Here is a 21,661-nt window from a genome sequence, read left to right as displayed (position 1 = left end):
CCCCCTGAGGAGGGAGTCCCCAACCACCACCACCACCCGCCTTCTTCTCTTGGGAGCAGTGGTCGTGGAACTCCCTTCCCTTAGACAGTGCATCTCATGCCTTCCAATCAGCGGAGTCTCCTTCTGCTCCCTTCCCTCAGATGTATCATCTAGTCCACTCTCTGCATTCGTACCTGTGGAGAGAACATGAAAACAGTTGCTTACCTGTATCTGCATTGCTGGTACATGGGCGCTCCCCTTTCTTCTTCTGGAGGTCACATGCTGACAAATTTCTTCACCGTCCTTCTGTCCCCGCTGCGCAGCCTGCTCTGAATCTTCAGAATGTTGTGCCCATAGAAGCATATCCTGACATCTGTCCAGGAAATCTTCAGTTTCTCTTATGCAACGCAGGGTTGATACTTGTTTCTCCAGACCCTGAACTTTCTCTTCCAATATGGAGACCAGCTTTCACTTTGTACAGACAAAGTCACTTCTGTCCTGTGGAAGAAAGACAAACATGGCACATCCTGTGCAGGTAACAACAGCTAAATGCTCACCATCCATATTAACTCCCATCTAAGAGCTTCCTCAGGTGTTGTAGTAACTACTCAGAGAAGCCTGCAAGATGAAAGCCTCAGTGGGCTCTCCCCAGGCGAACTTCCAGGCAAACTCCCTCTGTTAGCCGTTGTTAGCTCCGTTGTTCACTCACTCAATAAGTTGCCCTATTTTGTTCACTCCCTCTGAAGCATCTGGTCTGGCCACCATTGGAAGAGAGGATACTGGGATAGATGGACCATTGGTTTGACCCAATATGGCCATTCTTATATTCTTAACCTCAGCCAGCAAGGCAGGATGTCCTCTGGGGAACACTAGCATGGAGGGGATGGAGAGTTGTCCAAAAAGTTGTTCACTCACTCAATAAGTTGCCCTATTTTGTTCACTCCCTCTGAAGCATCTGGTCTGGCCACCATTGGAAGAGAGGATACTGGGATAGATGGACCATTGGTTTGACCCAATATGGCCATTCTTATATTCTTAACCTCAGCCAGCAAGGCAGGATGTCCTCTGGGGAACACTAGCATGGAGGGGATGGAGAGTTGTCCAAAAAGTTCAACCACTGTGCACTCCCTTTTGCGTTACTGTGCACGCCTTTTGTGCATGCCTTACATACTGAGTACAATACTGTATTTGGAAAATCAGTTTCTTGATATTACTAACAACTGGAAATCCCATAAATAACTAAAAACTACAAAGGATAGTAAAAAACTTCAGAAGGACTTAATGAAACTGGCAGATCAGGTAGCATGTGATACAAGGTATTAGATTAGAAAAATACAAGGTAGTGCAAATTGGGAAAATAATTTGAACTCCTTATATAGACTGATGATGATGAGCTCCTAGCCAGCAGAATTCTCTCCGTAAAAAGAACAAGAAATTCTCATAGCTCCATGAATGTGCTTACACAATGTGCCTCAGCAGTTCAAAAAGTAATCAGGATGGTTGGTTGCATTTAAGAAGGTATAGAAAATTATATAATTTTCTATCTTTTTTGTATTAAAAACAATGCTACAGCACAGCCTTATCTGGAGTGCTGTTGAATTTTGGTTGTATCAAGAAAAATCTAGGTGAGATTAAAATACCCAGAGAAAGGAAATGAAAGTGGCTAAAGGTTAAGTGGTTTTGCATATTACAAGTGACTGCAAAGAATGAAATTATTTTGCCTAGTAAAGAGATGGCTAACAACTTATTGGCTGCGGTATAGAACAAATCAATAAGATACTCCCTTTTTTAATACAAAAACTGAGATACTGAACATTTATATAGAATATTTAAAATTAACAAGTGGAAATGCATACTTTTTGTAACACTGGCACAGGAATGGAATGACAGAATAGGTTATTGAGAGAAATAATTAAGCAGGGTATTTGAAAGGTCTGAGCATTTGCCAACATAATTTTTAGGAGCATAACATTTGCAGCTCTGTATATAGGGGGAATAGTCCCGCTATTGTGGGGAATTTTCCTGGCTTCTGCACTACCCCGGTGAAGTGGGCTAGCGAAAGGATCTGAGTCCTCGCTCTCACTTCCTTTACCCAGTGGCCTCCCTGCCCTTGAGGACTCCCCTTCCACTCTATCTGGCAGAGTCCTCGTAACCCCAACAAGGCTGGGCCCAGGATTCCTGGGGGGCTCGACCCCCAACCCTGCTGTGGTCACCTAGGACAGGGGCTAGGGTGTCCCCACTCCGGAGTACTCTTTCTGCCCTGGGCACTTCTCTGACCCACTGACCATTACATACAAGTTAAAGCAAATGCACGTTATTTAATCAACAATTAATTTTAAAAAGAATAAGGAAAAATGGGAAAGGTTAAAGGAAACCCATCAACCCGCTCTGTGGCAGGGAACATCACAAACAGTGTCTCTGGAATGTCAGGGCAGTTCACAGTCTGTTCCTTGTAAGTCCCAGGCCTCCTTCTCAGGCCCTGGCTGTGCTGCAGGGATGCTGTGGGTTGGACACTTGCTCTGGTGGTGGCCACACGCTCTCAGGCTGTAAGTGGTAGGACCCTTCTTCCCAGTGTTGCCCCCGACCTGGCGGGGTTACGATCCAAGCCTGGCCTGCAGAGCCTCTTGGCTGAGGCGTCTCCCTGTGCTGGGCCCGCTGCCCAGGGTCCCCCCCCCCCTCTCCCCAGCTGCTAACCGCACCCAGCTCCGGACTGCTCCAGCCCCAGCTCCACCACTCTGTCTCAGCAGTGCTACTGCTCTGCCTCCAGCTCCCTGGGCTGCTTCTTTGGCCCCTCTGCCTCTGGTTGCCACAGCTCTGCTCCCAGGACAGGTCTGCTCTGCAGGCTGCTTCTGTGACTCTGCTCCCAGCACTGACCTGCTTCCTGGGCTGCTTTTCTGGACCCTCTGGCTCTGGTTGCTGCAGCTCTGCTCCCAGGGCAAGTCTGCTCTCTCTGGGCTGTGCCTCTGGCTTTGGGGTTGGAGCTCTGCTCCCAGGACAGGGTCTGCTCTCTCTGGATCTGGCACAGCTCTGCTCCCCAGCTCAGCTTGGGCCCCCGCTTTCTCCTTAGCTCAGCCCCACTCTGTCTGACCCCAGGCAATTCCAGCTCACACACGGAGGACGGGACCTCCCTGGCCTCCTGACTCCCTGATTAGCGTGCCTGCCCTGTCATTCAGGCTGACCTGGAGCATTGGCCTCTCCCCATTGTTCCTGGGGGCTGTCAGTCTCAGGGTCCTGATTCCTCATCGACCCTTCCCCCTTTTAGTACTGGGAGCTAGCAACTAAACACCCTCACTGAATGTTAGTAAGGGGGCAACAGTCCCCTTACACTAGCATCCCAAAGGGAATTAGGAAGAGAGAAGGCTCCTGAGGCATATAACCTCACTTGGGCTTTCCCTGCATGTCTGGCAATTTCAGGAGACATTTTGATTCCCTGAGGCAATATATGTCCCCTGGAAATCTACCCATACCAAAAGCCAGTGGCTTAAAGGCACAGGTGAGCCCAATTTATTTAGAACTATAATTAGGAAATGTGTCAACTGTGTGGCCATTTTCAGATATTATTACCATAATGAGAATTTGTTATGAAAGAAGTTAATATTTTGATTACATGCCATTTATCATGACATTAACATTAGTCGCATATATATATATATATGTTCACACTCCTTTAAAGTAAGTACAATGTGTCAAACAACTAATAGAATCCCTGCCCCCAAAAGCTTACGCTATAAACAGGTACAAGCAGATGCAACACTTAACAATATTCCATGGTACAAGCTGAGAGTAGCTCAAAATCATTATATGTTCTTAAACTGCTGTCCAAAGAGGGATTTCAGAATTCAGCCCAGGGTCCAGGAAGATGAAGAGTGGGATGAAAAAAAAATGCACTCCTTTAATGTGTAAATCTGAATAAGAAAAAAACCTTGTATCTTCACTATTAGGTAATACGCTCTTTGGGGCAGGGACTGTGGGGTTTTGGTTTGTTTGTTTAATTCTGAAAAGGGTCTTAGCACATTTTCCCATGCCATGTAAAGAAATTGTAGTAATAGTCATGTCTGACAGAACGGCTGTCTGACTTTTAGGCACCATAACATTTTTCTTGCCATGTTATGTATATAGTATATAACATGATACATTTTTTTCCAAATTAAATACCAGTATATAAAAAAGCCTGGTGAATAGCCCTGGAGGGATATTTAGAAATTAGACCACTAAGCACCCATGCAAAGCCAGAAATTCAGTGTTGAAAGCACTTGGAGGCTAATTTCAGAATCAGATTTGCATTTGCTTACATCCTATCTGCAACACAAGGCTTTTTTTTAAAACTGCTACCTACTATGTGTATTGTCTCCCTATGTAAATATCCGCCTTCTTGATTCATACTGAAGAAATACCTATTAAAAATTCCAGAACTCAAATTAGGTTGTACCACTCATTGGAAACAAAAACAAACAAAAAAGAGGGGAAAACTTTACAGGTTTAACCAAGGAAAAGCAATATAAATGGACATCAAAGAGTCTTCTCTTAGTCTGCTCAGCCAGAAAGAAGTTGATTGAAATAGTAGTTGCATATGCTGAGAGGTATTTATGAAATACACTTGTGTTTTGTAATCTGTAGGCTAATAATCCATTAACTCTAAATAGAATTGCTTGATTTAAAAGCTTCTCTAATAATTGTCATAGTCAGTTATATCTAGTATGCAATTGCTTGGTTTTGATGCGTTAATATCAGAACTGTGTAATAATAACAATGTAAGATCTGTGTTTCTGACGTCAGGGAGGTATAGGAAAAAATAACACACACTGGGTAGAATTTAAAACTATACATGTTTCCTTTCAAAGGCGGGATGGCAGACTTGGTCTAGGCAAAATGGATGCAGTGCACCCAAGTGAGATCTGATGTTCTTCGTGTCCTTTAAATAAATTATCCATTTTGAAAGCAATGAAGGCATACTGTCCACTGATAATGTTAGACACCTGAGGAGTAAGGATTATACTGGCAGGATAAAAAAAAATGTAATTACAGGCAGCAGAGAAGCAAATTGTTCTTCTATTTTCTTTAACTCAGTGGAAGAGATGAAATGTATTCTACAGGAATATAAACCATATGGCAGGGGTTCTCAAACTGGGGGTCGTGACCCCTCAAAGGGTCACGAGGTTATTACTTGGGGGGTTGTGAGCTGTCAGCCTCCACCCCAAACCCCGCTTCGCCTCCAGCATTTATAATGGTGTTAAATATAAAAAAGTGTTTTTAATTTATAAGATGGGGTTGCACTCAGAGGCTTGCTGTGTGAAAGGGGTCACCACTACAAAAGTTTGAGAATCACTGCAATATGGGATCATGCCAATTATATAGAAAAGAAAAAAAGGGAGAAGAGAGTTGGAGAGACTTCCTACTGTTTTCCCCAAACTGAGGGTATCCTCTGGAATAGATGTACGTGGAGGAAGCGTGCCTCTGAACTGTCTCACGTTCCCAAGCCGTCCATGGTTCTCTTAGCAGCAGGACCCTGGTACATCTAAGCTGCTCCTTTTCTAGCAAGTGTCCCTGGCACCACATTTCAGTGGACTTCCTGAGTGCCTCGATCGGTGCTGATTCTATGAAATGAAGTGACTTTGATGTGTTGACAGGACCATAATATACCCACAACTTTAAGGCATAAAAGAGATTACGGTAGCACAGATACTGGCCAAGTTGACCTTGTACACAAAAGGATTGGGGGAGTGCAGCCGAAGCAGCAGCATTCACACTAGATCTGGTCAGGTGTTTTCAGCAAAACAGGTTTTTTGTCAGAAAATGCTGTTTTGTTCAAACTGAAACTTTTTGCAGGAATGTGCCAGATTTGACAAAACTTTCATTGAATGGTTCTCAGGTCCAGGCTGACCACCTGCCACTGAGTAGCCTGGTATTAGAGTACTCAGCTGGAATGAGGGCTATCCAGGTTCAAGTCCTTGGTCTGACTTCACAAAGCGGTGATTTGACCCTGGGTCTCCCGCATCCCAGCTGAGTGTCCTAATTGCCATAGCACTGGCTATTTGGGATTGCGGGGGCTGGTCTTTGTCTCTCTCATTTTTGATGAAAAACTTCAAAAGATCTCAGTTTTGCCCTGATGCAGAACTGGAAAATTTTCAAAATCACAAACCATTTTCACCACATGGGAAAATAATTTCCCACCTATCTCTAATTCCCTCCCATCCCTCAAGTGCCCCAAAACACTGCATTACTGGGGCTCCATGGCATTTGGGAGGTGGTGTCCATCCAGCTGAGGATCAACCTCCCTAAACAGCATCAGCTACAGAATTTCTATTTGATAGCTCAGTGTGATTTAATGTCTACAATTTCATCATTAACTCCTGAACTGTTTGGCAACATGTCAGAACTCTCCCATGGGCAGCATGCCAGTGGCAGTACTGCTCTTTGGTTATCTATTTTGCAACAGTTCCTGGGGAATAACATAGAAAGGACGTAATTGAAGGGCCACACACTATAGGCCCATCTTACAAACCTCTCTCTGCAGGCAGAATAAATTGGTTTCCCCAATAATTTTCCTCCTTCTATAGGAGACAATGATTTGTGTGAGAGCTTATAATTCTGTAAAGTGCTGCAAATCTTATAAAAGGTGCTGTATACCATAAATTAATTTTTAAATTGGACTACATCAACAGTCTTTACTCGGTCTTCATCCAGGCAAAAATCTGCTTACCTTCAAGTGGAGTTTTGTCTGTGTAAAGATTAGAGTCTGTAGGATCTGTCCCAATAATAATACTAATAAAAGCAGCTATAAGCAGTGAATTAAGAAGACACACCATTTGTTAGTTTTAAAAAATTCACACAAGGTAAATGTCCTGAATTACAACCTAAAGGTCAGTAATGTCTTTTCCATCACTACCTCTAAAACCAGCAAATGTGCACACAGCAAAGACACTGACACTATTCTTCAAATAGTCAGGGACTTGCTGTTAGTATATTATTGCCTCCGGCAAATCTTGAAGTCAGCATCCCTTCCGTATCTCAAAGCAAGGATCAATTATTAAAGCACACTGTTTAAGATGTCCTTGTGATGGTGCAGGTTCGAAATTTAAGAGGATATTTTTGATTTCTGCTGATAGGTTAGTGTCATAGTAATTATTTCTAGCAATGACTTTTTGGATATCTTGCAACACCTGTTGAAATATTCATTGCTTTCACAAAGACAGTGTGTGGACAGAAGGGTCTCTGAACACATCTGTTAGGCTTTCTAGAGATACAGAACAAACGTGTATATTAACAGCTGCTCTTTTTTGGATGAGTCTACAGAAATCTGGTTGCTTTATCATAGTGCAATGGAAAGGAACAAGGAATGTCTTGGTTTTTTACCCCTCTTTTCTTCATAACTATATAAAACCAACTATTGTCTGGTGAGGAGTGTACTAAATAGCTTCCTCTAAGGCCATTACCAATGATGTTACATAGATCAAAAGTGCTTGTATTTGTATGAGAGTTGTTATTGTCACCCTACCCATGGCATTTAATTAGTATAAGATGCTCTGGTTCAGTGCGTGAGAAACTCAAGGTCATTCATGAAACTAGTTCTCCGGCAATTCAGCATGTGATACAATTGGTAAACTGAGGGTAACCCATACAAGCTCTGTGTTGTTCCCTAATAGGAATAGTTACAACTGTGCAAAGCATTTTATGAGTATCATTTTCTCATTATTCATTGTTACAACATGCTGTTCTGACCATTCTTGGAGTCATTTTGAAAATATAGACACACATTTTTTCTCACATTTGCTTTACCAATAATATAATCAGTCGATATTCCAGAGCTTCCCGGAGAAATAACTGTTTTTTCAAATGAAGAGTCTGATCCTATGAAGTGTTGAACCAAACTGCAGCTCCCTTTGGGACTCAACTTGGTTTCAATGGCTTTGCAGTACTTTTGACTCTGACTCCACAACTGTGAATTTGTAATTTTTATTTTTTTTTATATTTTTAACACATTGCTCCTTTATATAATTCTGGGAAAAAATGCATGGTGAACTGGTAGAAAATATCCCTTCAGCGACATTGGAAAAGCAAACTATAACATGGGGATCGTATTAGAGCACTGAAAATAGCATGACAAATAGCTTCTCTGTGCACTGTGGAAATAATATTGTCACTGTCTTCACAAAACCAATGTTATTATGGCAATTTACTGTCAAGTGTAGTAGATAAATCCATTACACTGAGATTAGATGTTGACGATATCTTAAACCAATTTAAACTGAGCATCTAGTTTTGGGAAACATAACAAATGGTCCACATGTACATATAACTTACTTACATGCACTGTGCCTCCAAAATACTAACCAGTCTTTAATGACTTTTTAAGTAAAAAATTTAGAAATGATCCAAGGAAAATCCTAGTTTTAGCATCCACTGACACTAAGGAGGTAAATCAAAGCACATCAAGACATTAGCTAATCTATTGCTACAAAGAAGTGGTTTTGTTTTAGTTCACTGCAGTGTCATAAGAAGGAATTCTGGTTAATCTAATACAATTTTGCATGCTCATTTTAACATTTTTTGTGCCAGGATTTTCAAAGGTGCTGAAGGGAGTTAGGTGTCCAAGTCACATTAGATCTCAGTGAGATTTCAGCACCTAATTCCTTTATGATCTTTTAAAACCATTTTACCTATGGTCCATATTTTACTTATCCTTGATTATTTATGGAGCATTTAAAAGATAAACTCAGCTTGATACAGTAGCAGCTAATTGTACTGGGCCACAGAAAAAAATGGTTTATGACTGACTTCCGAAATTTGGGGATCATGGAAATGAAAGGCATGCAATATAATGAGACCCCCAAGGTGTCTTAAATTGGGCATCCAAAAATTGATGCACTGAAAATTGTTGGATACTTTTGAAAAATGCTGTCCTTTCACTAATGAGACCACTCCTAGGAATTTCTAACTGTTACTCAGAAATAGTCTTTCTTGATTATTAGAGATGAAACACATGAAAAATGGATTAATGGGTTTATATATCTGCCTATTATTCCCCCTTTTGGACATGACAGCGGCTGTTTTTAAAAAAATTGCAATACTTCCTGCAGGATTTCAAAATGAGATGTAGAGAGAGGGCTGTCTTTCATAATGAGTCACTGTCAGATGGAGACAGGGTGAGAGAAAAACAGACTCAGGAAGAAAAACTAAATTAACTTCCGACAAAAGAGAATACCTGAGAAGCCTATTAAAAATTAGAACTCTATTGACCAAAATAGGGTGATTAATCACTGTCATAAATATAAAGGGAAGGGTAATCACCTTTCTGTATACAGTGCTATAAAATCCCTCCTGGCCAGAGGCAAAACTCTTTCACCTGTAAAGGGTTAAGAAGCTAAGGTAACCTAGCTGGCACCTGACCCAAAATGACCAATGAGAGGACAAGATACTTTCAAATCTGGAGGTGGGGGAACAAAGGATTGGTCTGTCTGTGTGATGCTTTTGCCGTGAACAGATCAGGAATGAGAGACTTACAACTCCTGTTAAGTTACTAAGTAATCTAGCTAGAAATGCGTTAATTTCCTTTTGTTTAATAGCTGGTAAAATAAGCTGTGCTGGATGGAATGTATATTCCTGTTTTTGTGTCTTTTTGTAACTTAAGGTTTTGCCTAGAGGGATTCTCTATGTTTTGAATCTGATTACCCTGTAAGGTATTTACCATCCTGATTTTACAGAGGTGATTCTTTTACCTTTTCTTTAATTAAAATTCTTCTTTTAAGAACCTGACTGATTTTTCATTGTTCTTAAGATTTGGTGAGGATTCTTATCAAGCCTTCCCCAGGAAAGGGGGTGTAGGGGTTGGGGGGATATTTTGGGGGAAGACATCTCCAAGTGGACTCTTTCCCTGTGCTTTGTTTAAAATGCTTGGTGATGGCAGCATACGGTTCAAGGACAAGGCAAAGTTTGTACCTTGGGGAAGTTTTTAACCTAAGCTGGTAAGAATAAGCTTAGGGGGTCTTTCATGCAGGTCCCCATATCTGTATCCTAGAGTTCAGAGTGGGGAAGGAACCTTGACAATCACGTTAACTAGTGCTTTGAAAAGTAGAGTCTAGAATTACAACGTCTGCCCTGTGATTACCGCATGTCCCTTCTCTGTAGTGAAATGACCATCGGATTGACATAGCTGTGAATCCACTGACCTTTCCCCTCGCCTGCCTCACTCTCAATGCAGTCAAAATAATATGGTGTATTCTAATACTGTGGAACTCTCTTCCACAATAATTAAATGCTTCAATGACTCTGTATGAACTCCTCATATCTGGTCCATACAGACATGCATACGATTAAACCACATTGGTTCTACTGCTGTCAGGGTCCTCTTCCCCTGTGGAAAGGGGAACAATGTTTGTTTCATAGTCAATGCACACTGGTTTCATAATAAAATATGTGGGCTGTAAATGATCAAGATTTGTTCCACACATTGTCTATTGGCCAGTGTAATCCATCTGTCAATCTAGGTATTATCTTTTCACCACAGGGTGTAGAAGTTGTTAAGAGTTCTAAGAAGAAGAACGTAGTCTTTCACTCTCATTTCCTTTCATCAGTCTCTTACTAAAATAAAAATCAGTGCAGCAGGTCATCTAATTATTGCATCCTTCACACTTTTCTACATGTTACAGTCTTTAGTAGATACATAGGTAATTGTTTTTTGAGAGAAATCTTAGTATGAGCCATTTTCAGTAATGGAAGTAGTTTATTTACCAGAGTAATGACTATGTTATGGTTGGCAGAGCTGAAAAGGCTTTGTAGCCTTTTCATTTTCATTCTCTTCAAGATGAATGAGTATGAATGATTTTAGAGCCATTTTAGCTTTAGCACAGCAGGCAGGTCATCTGTGACAATCACAGAGCAAATAAATTCTCCTTTCCTAAAAGTGGTGGTATTGAGCTGATTTCCCCCAAACCAGATGCAACTGTAATTAATGTGTGAGTTTAGGAGCCCCACATTTCTTTGTCTTTTTTCTATGCTTCTTTGTAAGCAAAGTAAAATATACTGTGAAATGCTGCAGGAAGACTAGATTTGTCTTATCAGTCATAATTGTGATAGAGTATATATGGAGTCTTTGGAGAGCTCAGATCAAATCTTAATTCATCTTTTTGTGGGGTTGTTTTTGCCATTCCGTGCCCATTTACTACCTCCCCTCTTCCACCCCTCCAAGAATATCTGTGACGCTGACAGAAAGGAGGAGTCGTGTTTCATTGTTTTCACGGTGTATTTCAGTGTGACATTTGACAACACAGGGCTGCCATGAGTCAAATATCTCATGTGATACTCACACACTTGACAGCCCTTTCACACATTCCCACAACTAGGCTGAGATATTGACCTATAAGCAGGGCAGTAGGGATGGCCTGTAATTGCTACTGCCAGCTACCAGGGGCTGCTGCTCCACCTACTAGATTAGAGCAGGGAAGGAGCAGCCAGAAGTGGAGGCAGCAGGAGCATCAAAATCAAGCATGAGTGGTGACAGAAGGTAAGGTGACTAGGCCTGGATCTAAGAGCCCTCATTTCCCCCACCCTTCCAAATTCTCCTCCCAGACACCTCCACGCAGTCCCTGGTCAAACCCCAGCTTCCCCTCCCTAGATATCCCCACCAGGCTCCCTCTAGCCATCCCCAGCTGGCTTCCTCCCCTAAAGGCTTCCTGCTCATCCCCAGCAGCTAGGTACAACCTCCAGACATTCTAGCATCCCCCAGACACTTCTCAGCATGCACCCAACTACTTAGAACTTCCAAACATCCTCCAGCACAGATGCACCCACCCAGCGTCCTATCCACCATAGCTGCAATGATTTGTACATTTCCATATCCTACCCCAAACTGGGGTATATTGATCATAATCTGAAGTGTATATGTCAAGGTTCCTCCCCCACTCTGAAGTCTAGGGTACAGATGTGGGGACCTGCATGAAAACCTCCTAAGCTTACTTTTACCAGCTTAGGTTAAAACTTCCCCAAGGTACAAATTAATTTTATCCTTTGTCCTTGGAATATCCACTGCCACCACCAAACCCTAACTGGGTTTACTGGGAAACGTAGTTTGGAGACGTCTTACCCCCCAAAATCCTCCCAACCTTTGCACCCCACTTCCTGGGAAAGGTTTGGTAAAAATCCTCACCAATTTGCATAGGTGACCACAGACCCAAACCCTTGGATCTGAGAACAATGAAAAAGCATTCAGTTTTCTTACAAGAAGACTTTTAATAGAAATAGAAGTAAATAGAAGTAAAGGAATCACCCCTGTAAAATCAGGATGGTAGATACCTTACAGGGTAATTAGATTCAAAACATAGAGAATCCCTCTAGGCAAAACCTTAAGTTACAAAAAAGACACACAGACAGAAATAGTCATTCTATTCAGCACAATTCTTTTCTCAGCCATTTAAAGAAATCATAATCTAACACATACCTAGCTAGATTACTTACTAAAGTTCTAAGACTCCATTTCTGGTCTATCCCCAGCAAAAGCAGCATATAGACAGACACACAGACCCTTTGTTTCTCTTCCTCCTCCCAGCTTTTGAAAGTATCTTGTCTCCTCATTGGTCATTTTGGTCAGGTGCCAGCGAGGTTACCTTTAGCTTCTTAACCCTTTACAGGTGAGAGGATTTTTCCTCTGGCCAGGAGGGATTTTAAAGGGGTTTACCCTTCCCTTTATATTTATGACAGTATAGTTATATGCAAATTTCTTACAAATATGTACATTGGCTCTTTAAATGTTTACATGAAATGTCCCACATGGAAGAGCACAGAATTTGGCAGCTCTGGAAATAAGGGCCTTTCTTGCATTGGGTTGTACTTTACTCCACAAGCAGTCCCACTTATTTCTGCTGGATTGTGTTACACATACCAGACAATATATGTAAAGGTGACAGAATCTGGCCCTCAAGGTAAAAGTAGAAGCTAAGTCTCTACGAGGCTATTTTCCATGGAAAGCGGTGCCAATATTCTATAGATAACTTCCTTGATTATTTTTCAGAAGTATTTTGTACAAGCAGATCAGGTAAGCAAAAGTAAATCTAAAAAGAACAGAGATAATAATGGAGAAGGTAGTTTTAGATCTGTGCAGACACCAGCTGGACTGTGTGTGGTGTGCTGCTTTGATACACTAGTTCCAGAAGGCAAACGCAAGACCAAGGATATCGCAGTAAATGTATGTTTTCAGACTTCAGTGGATAAGGTTCAGCTCAAGTTATTTCCTTCTCATTTTAAGGCCATGATTTATCATGAGGATGACTGCGCCAGCAAATTATTCCTTGACACTACTTGCAGACAACTGGACAGCTGCCCGTTGGATGGCATTTCTAGCTCAAGTTCTTCAGAACGTAGTTTTTTGCCAGTAACCTAAATCAAGTGTCAGATTCTACTCGGCAGTATTTATCTTGAAGTCTTTGAGCTCAGAAAGGCAATGCCCTTTTGGCAATAGTGGGGAAGGCACTTGCTGTGAAGAAAGGATAAGCATCGTAAGATACTTTGATCCTCATTCCACTGTGTTGATACAAAAATTAGTTTCAGGAAATGGGCACAGACTGCAATTTTATTTCCTTGTATTGATTTATTTTGAGTTTTAAAATGCATGTAACTATGTGGCTTAGGTGAAACTATTGTAACAATTGCATGTATTACAATATAAACCAATGGGAAATTGTGAAGTCTTCCTTTTGTAAGTAACCGACTAGGACTATCTGTAATACACACTAATGCTATACATACCCTCCTTTCAAAAGCTTAGCAAAAAAAAAGTTTTTGCAGGTTTTGCAGCATGCTCTTGAAAGTCAACAGATGTTTTCTTTCTCGAATTGAGAAGTGAAGTTAGTCAAGGGCATCTTACTAAGAACACCCTATTTCCAGCCTACTCCAGTTTAAACCATGCAGTGACTGCGTTAGCTGATCTCACCACACAAGGAGATAGGTGGCCTCTTGGAATCTAAACAATTTAAATGCTTTATAGGTCAAAAATAGCACTTTGAATTACACCCAGAATGAATTGGAATCCATTGCCAGCCTCTGAGCAAGGTGTGGTATGATTTCTGTAATAGGCACTGCAAAGCAAGCAGCTTTCTATATTCTTCACTTCCATGCAGAGCACATAGCATTAACCCAAAAGGAAAAAAATAGTAATCTTAGGTATCTGATACCAGAACATCCAGAAGGAGTTTGATAGCCACATGAACCCAGGTCACAAACAAGGGAGCCAAAACAGCCTTCTCTGTTTCTTCTTCTTTGTTCCTCAACCTACAAGCATGTCCTCATGTCTCCCTGTGTTGTATCTCAGCACTAATCCAAGACTTCGTTGTACAGATGTGTTGAACAGGTGGGTCAAAGAATAGAAACCCTTTGAATGCCATATAAAAGAACCCTCAGAGCTGATGAGTAGTAACACAGTATTACTCCTGATATCTTTCAAAAAGAAAGGATCAGCTAATGGAGAAACCATCTATCCTGCAGTGTGTATTGACAATCAAAGAACACGTTGTGGTTAATGGTTCTGAAGACAGCAGATGGACAAAAAAGTCTTCATAGACATTTGAACTTCATTCACCACTAGGAGGAAATTATCAGCCAACACAACTAATTCTGTTCTCTGTGCCATACCCAGACTTAAAACCTAAAATCACTTGGTCAAGGAGACTAAAGGAATTCAAATACGGTGTTCATCGTGGCTTCAATAATGGCAACAATTTGCTATCTATTCTATTACTTCAGTCATCATTTTGGCAAAACTTAGTATGCCAATTGGTAAAAGACCAAGGTTTATTGGCCCATTTTGTTAAAATTCAATTTCCTTACACTGTCTTGAATGATGAAAAAACTAACCAGGTAGAAATCCATACAGAAGAGGTGTAACATCTTGTCAGTCCCAACATTTCATATGCTGACATTTCTGAGTAAAAAGCTGCAGCTCCTCCTATTAAGCTTCCCAGCCTCAGCTGTCATTCTGTAAATGTAACTCTTAACCACACTCTACCACTACCTTTAAATGTTTAGCTTAAAGGCATCTATTAATTGGAATTGGTGTAAAGTTTTTCAGGAAGGTCATTTATGTTGCATGCTATGGTTTCCTACCATGGTTCAGAACTGAAGTACCCAAGCAGAATTTTATATTCAAGTGTCAGCAGTCCACCAGCTCAGCTAGTGTGAGCTCTGCAACATTATCCATACCCAATTATTACTGCCTAAAATGGTCATGTACGTTGTAACCTGATGTCATGTAGAGCAGACACTAGGGGATGGATTTTCAAGAGTGCTGTGCTCTCACTTCTACAACTGATGCCAAAGGAAGCTGTTGGGTGCTCAGCATCTGAGAATCTGGATCTGGGATTGAACAAAGTCTTTTATCCAAAAGCCCTATACAAGATGTATAAAATACTTTCTATAAATATCTTTGACTACAGGACTTGGCATATAATAATTGAGGAATAAGTAAAAACTATGCAAGCCAGCTCTGTTTTAATTTAAAATCCAGAAAATGAAAACTGATGATCTTAACATAAAAATGGAATTAGTAGCTCTGATCCATAGCCTCTTACAAACTTTGCTATAGATATGTTTGAATTGATAAACACTAGATTTTAAGACTCTTGCTGTCTTTATTAGTTTGCTGCATACCTTTTGAAATCCATCTGAACTGGTTATGTACACTTCACTCCTTCAGTTCTTAACCACTAGTCTGAAAATTAGTTACTATGCAGGGGTCCCATCTCCATTCTCTGAACAATAATTTCCGTTGAATTTTGGGGTATGCAAGTAATTAAGTATTAGCATTCATTAGGGACAGATAGAGTGAGTACATCTAAGAGCATTCCAGCTTTGCCTTATGTAGCACCATCTCAATACCTGCAGCGTTTCCTACAAGAAATACCTAGGCAATGACATAGATGTTGACAAAATGTGATATTATCTAAGGCAACTGGAAAAAATAGTGTTCACTGTAAATAGTTCAGGAGAAAACATGAATGTGCCTGAATGGGCATTGCCAGTCTGCTATAATGATGAGACAGCCTGCTAGAGGAGTCCATGAGGTGGGAGGCGAGAGTCCATTTGCTTCTACATGTCTGGCCAAGAAGAACCTTGTGGTTCAGAAACTCATCTCTAAAGTCCAAGGAGAATCGGTACCATTTGTTTCTAGATAACTGGTCCAGAAGATCCCTGGCCTTCAAAAGCTCCTCAGACACTGGAGAGAAGGGGGAAAAGAGAGGGATATCAAATTTCTCCTGCTCTTTGGGGAGAATATCTACAGAAAACAGGGAAGTGAAAGAGGTTGGGATTAGGTTCTCCAGCAAGTGTGTTGAATTTTGTGACCTTGACGGTGTCACTCCCCTAGTTAGCGTGAACTGATGCCTTTCCATTTAAGATCTTACTTTATGAGCTTGCATTCTAATCTTTCTTTTTCTGAAGATAACAGATTTTTCTTTATAAATTAACATTACATCCAGAATAATGTTTATTCTGTTTTACATATTTTCAGACTTTGCCTTCTCCACTTTTAAGCAATCAACAAAAATAAGGTTTTTTTCTACTTGCAGCCTTCTGAAAACATTGTATGTAAAAAGTTAGAAAAATATTAATGTTAAGCCTTGTATCACCCCAGTTATTATCTTTCTACTACATATCTTTTTCTTCATGACCACTTTTTTCTTATCTCTTTGCTAATGCTGTAGTCCTTGCCTATATTATTCTTTTTGAGTTTAGCCAAAATTTTCAAACATGGTTGACTAAATATGGGTTCAGGTGCCTAATTGAGGGTGCTCATACTTGAAAATATTGGTCTTTGTAAGTAAATGTGTTGTATAATATAATATCAAAAATTTTCCTGAAATCCAGCTAAGTCTATTTTTTTTCCTCATCTATCAATTTGATAATATCAGTAGAAGAGTTATTCATGATTTTTTATATATCAAGTTAATTATCCAATACATTTGAGTTATACATTTATAATGTTGCACATTTCATAATCTTATCCACCTTCATAATCTTGTTCCTTATCAGTGTATCATCATCATCTCACATCTCAAAATCCTCATAAAATCAGGCTCACAGATCAATAATTGTTTTTTCTATCCCGTTTCATAAATATATTCTTTCTACATTTTATAAACTTGTCCATCACTGTGGTATCTGAGCATCTTCCACAATGTAAATACAAGCTAACTATATTACCACCCTCCAGTCATTTAGAAGCACCCTGGTCCTTTCTGAGCTATCATAAATCCTTTCTAAAGGCTTTCTGTTTACTAAGATATTTAATTTTGTAATTCTGGGATATAATTTGTTTGGGACTTGTGCTTTGTCAACATTTCTAATTGTCTAATTATCTGCTCCATTGCAATGAAAAAGCTTTAGACATTTCTTCCTTCCTTCACCCTTTTATGTTGTGAACTTAATTTTGTTTAAATACCCTAAGCTTTTGACAGTAGGACTATTTAGTTCATTGAGATTGTTTGTCTGATACAACATACACAAAGCCATTTCTCTTACCTGCTTAAGAAACAGGCTTCATAAAGGTTTTTTCTCTACAACTTAGACTGTAATGGATCTATTACCTTCATTGTAGCAAAGTTTTTGCAGAAGATTCTGTGTTCTAAAAGGGAAAATACTTTCATTAAAAATGTGGTGTGCTAAATTCTGTCCTAATTCTGATTTCAGTGAAATTTCACAGTGCAAAATTTTGGACAGCTATCTTTTGTAGGAAATAATACTCTACCAGTTCATTCTTTCTGATTCTTCTTGTGAGAATGGTAAAGCTGGAATAATGAATGTCTGTAATACATGGATATCAAAGCAATAATTTCTGTCCCATCTTTTTACTTTGGTCCACAGTATAGTAGCAGCAGTGTACCTCCATTAGAAACAGTGTTTTGCAGAAAAAATATTGTGAATGACAGAAGCTTGCACTTACATTTTGGCAAATGTAAGGGTTTTTAAAATGTATTTATTACTGGAACAGCAAGCACTTAATTACTCTGAACACTTCTGCATCATTATTTTTATAGATTGGATGGGATCCATATATTTAGATGTTTGGTAAAGCCTTTGGAAATTACTGTCAGTATCTAAGTGATCCAAAGCCCATTGAATTCAATGGAAAGGGTCTCATTGATTTCAGTAGGCTTTGTAACAAGTACTAATTGTATATGTTATTTATCTCATGATTTAATAAGTGGCCAGTTGTGCCTCAATTAGTAATTAATAATACACAGTTGATTTATACATATTTCATTAATATTTAATAAATGATGACTGCTTCTGTCTACTTTAAGAACTTACTATAAACCATGTCACAGAACACATTAATTTTAAGCTCATATAGGGACAAATTCTGGTAAACACATGCTCAAAAATGTTCATTGGGAGTTTCACATGAGAAGGAGATTTGGCCCCACATACGATACTGTTGCTATTTGGTATGGAGCATATTATAAACTACCATAAATAGTGTTAATGTTCTGTTAATTTGGGGATTTATCCTAGGAGTATTTAGCAGCCACAACTGCCATAAACAGCAATGGGAATTACAGATGCTTCACTCCCTTGAAGGACTGAGGACGCACAGGAGCCCAATTCTGTGAGGTGCTGAGTACCTTTAACTACTTTGATGTGCAACAAGAACAGTCAGTACCTCTCAAGACTGGATTTACTCCACCTGCATAGAACCAGACTTTATATGGCTGGAATATTGACCACTTAGCGAGGTGAAATCCAGCTCAGGTCCAGAGTCCAGGACTGCAGCACTGCCTCTTTCACCCCTACCCTAGCATTAGGTTGCTAATGTGGGCTACAATCTGTGGCCATGGTACTCAAAACAAGTATAATTGGGGACTGGAACTTTGGGATCTTTGGTCCCTCCCTGGACCGTTTCTGGGTTACCCCTTGGCTTTCCACACTGGACTATATGGGGCTGCCAAGAACGATCTGTGCCTCATGTGAGTGTGTGCACACCCATGTGTGGCTGTCCTGCCAGCAAACCTGCAGCACAGTCCTTGTGGAAGGTATCTGTGATGCAGAGAGCCTTCTGTTGGCTCTCTACACTATGGGAGGATTCTATTTCAGTGATCTAAAAAAAGCCTGAACCCACATCTACCGAGGCAAAAATGACTGATTCATTTAGGGTACACTTTACCCTGTATAGAGGGCCCACCCAAAGCCTATACACCACTCATCTTCCACCTACATTCTGTTCTGACAGCTAAAGTGGAATGTAAATGATTGGCCTTGGGCTGGCCCTTTGCACAGGATGAATTTCATCCATAATTTGCTGCATCTACTAGCCCTCTCTCATACAAGTATTGTTAAAATGAAGAGAACATAGAAGCCTAATATGTCACTTAGTATGGTTATAAAAATATTTTAAATTGGCATTTAATTAGAAGAATAATGTATTTATCAGCGAAGTTTTACAATGGTGTTAACATTTAAATGTAAAATAGGATTGGAAATGTTAATCAAAGTTAATGAAGAGCGGAGTGGGGGAGGGTTTAAACTGTAACACTTTAAAAAAATAAGATGAAATTTATTTCAAGTGGTTTAAAAGATAATTTAAAACATAATCCAATGTGAACACATCTCTGTGCTCACTCTGAAATGAACATGATTCACATGAAGGAAAGATAGTCTGATGGGAGCAGAGACGAGGGACCCGGGTCATGACCAGGGACCCAGGGATTACAAATGGTAGTGGGTATAAGCCACCTTTTTAATGTTTTTGTTTACTCCTGCTTGGCAATCAGAACCAAGATTTTCATAAATAAGACCCTAAGATTAGTCTCCTATATCCTGATTTTGGCTCCTAAATAAATGGGCTAATTTTCAAAAGTTTGGAGCATCTAGTAGCTCTCATTGAGGTGAAGTGGGAGCTGCTGGGCAATAAGCAATTTTGAAAATCAACCTAATTATTTAGAATCCAAAATTTAGATTTAGGAGCCTACATTTAATTTTTGTGCTTGAAAACTTTGGCCCTGGTGTTGTGGCCCACTCAAGTGTGCATAGAAGCTGCACTTAGAAGAAAGTGAGAGCAGGGGCAGCCAAGAAGACAAGCCACTCGGAAGAGTTTGTAGCATAGTTTCATTTAGCTGATTCCCAATATGAATTTTTGAGAAGATATTCACATTTCACCTTATACAGGAAAGGCGTAGCTTCAAAATGTTTGTTCCGTGTAGCTTCCTGTTCTGTAACCATTGAATGTCTCAATTATACCCAAGGAGACATAGAGAAATAAGAATTCACTGTGTATGCTGCTTTTATGATGATCAATCCTGAAGAGTTATGCTTATTACGCTAAAATTGGTAGTTAAGAACTACAGTACAAGATTGAGTCCATATTGATTATAAATAATAAAGTTGTTTGGCTCTCGTGGAACCTTGTTGATTAACTGACTTTATGAAATAAACTAACTTTATTAATTAAACAATAGTTCTTTTCCATTTTATATTACAGTGTTCCAACATTCCAGAGTCTTCCTGAAGAGATACTCAGTAAGCTTGCAGATGTCCTAGAAGAGGTAAGTGATTTTAATTCTTGAGGATACTATGAGGTCCATGGCCTGTAGGTCCTCTTGTAGGAAAATCTTCTAGGCTCTCTTCAGAACTCACAGCTTCACAGTTTTGTTCCAGATCATGGTTATCTGTTCCATTATTTAGACATAATGAGCTTGGTTAAACCCTGAAGGTACAGATAGTGAAACTTGCATCTTTCTACATTCACTGGAGGACAATATCAGCCTTGAAGGAGGGTGGTAACAGTACGTCTATTGCCCTCCCGTTGAGATTACAGCAGGGTAGGGCAGATGTGTCCAGATATAACAGATGCCCTGCTGGAAGGGTCTGCCCAGGAGCTATACCAAATTAATTTTTTTCCTAGATGAAATCCTGACTCTGCTGAAGTCCATAGGATTTTTGCTACTAACTTCAGTGAAGCCAGGATTTTACTGCTGCCCCCTTCACATCTTTCTGGTCTATGCTCGCTGACTCTGGCCCTCCCAAGTGGAGTGGGGATTGTGGCCAGCCTGCTCCACTGCTCCCATCCTCTGGCAGACTTTCCACCACGGGGTCAGTAGCCTAAATCAGGCTCAGCATACAGATTTGGCTCATTTAGTCTGAGAGGGAGAGCAGTGAGCATTTAGGAAACTTATCTTGGAAGTTTCTTTGCTAATTTAGGGCCTTAGCCTGCAAGTTGTTGAGTGTTTTCAACTCCCAAAGCGGTTAGTACATTCTAGGAATCGGGCCATTTCAATACTCTCTTGGCTTATGAATTTGTTTTCACTTTCCTTATGCTTTGTACATGTGCCACACAAAATATATTTTGATTTAGTCTTTGTATAAAATCTAGCAATAAGACATTTGATATATTTAGTGACATGCTTTTAATGAGTCCTTAACAGGACTTGCAGCATTTTGGGGTTCCTGTTTGCTCTCATAAAATTAATTTAAAATAATTACATTGCATATAGCATAGTTTGTATTTGCCTACTTAACTGCCCATTTTGCACATCAGAATTACACACTTCTGTATATTACAGGCACAATTAATGAGACCATTACAAATTTAACTTGTATGCTTTAAATGTTTGATTTTTTTTTCACAACTTGACCAACAAAACCAATAGTATAGCCATGTAGCAAAAGAATGAAGGCATAATACTTAAATAGTCATGAAAAAAGC

The 21,661-nt window shown here is 40.0% G+C and overlaps 1 protein-coding gene across 4 annotated transcripts in view; it reads left to right on the top strand.

Annotated features, from left to right (window-relative positions):
* The window catches only part of PRKG1 (protein kinase cGMP-dependent 1), an 860,241-nt gene that overhangs the window by 577,603 nt on the left and 260,977 nt on the right, over positions 1-21,661 (top strand). For all 4 annotated transcript variants that reach the window (XM_074959000.1, XM_074958999.1, XM_074959001.1 and 1 more), the window contains exon 5: positions 20,438-20,501. In XM_074959000.1, coding sequence (XP_074815101.1) covers positions 20,438-20,501 — 64 coding nt within the window. The remainder of the gene's footprint in view (positions 1-20,437; positions 20,502-21,661) is intronic.

This window comes from Natator depressus, chromosome 7 (genome assembly GCF_965152275.1).
Source record: "Natator depressus isolate rNatDep1 chromosome 7, rNatDep2.hap1, whole genome shotgun sequence".
NCBI lineage: Eukaryota > Metazoa > Chordata > Testudines > Cheloniidae > Natator > Natator depressus.
The sequence above is the reverse complement of the archived record's forward strand: the minus strand, read 5'-3'. Positions and strand labels throughout refer to the sequence as shown.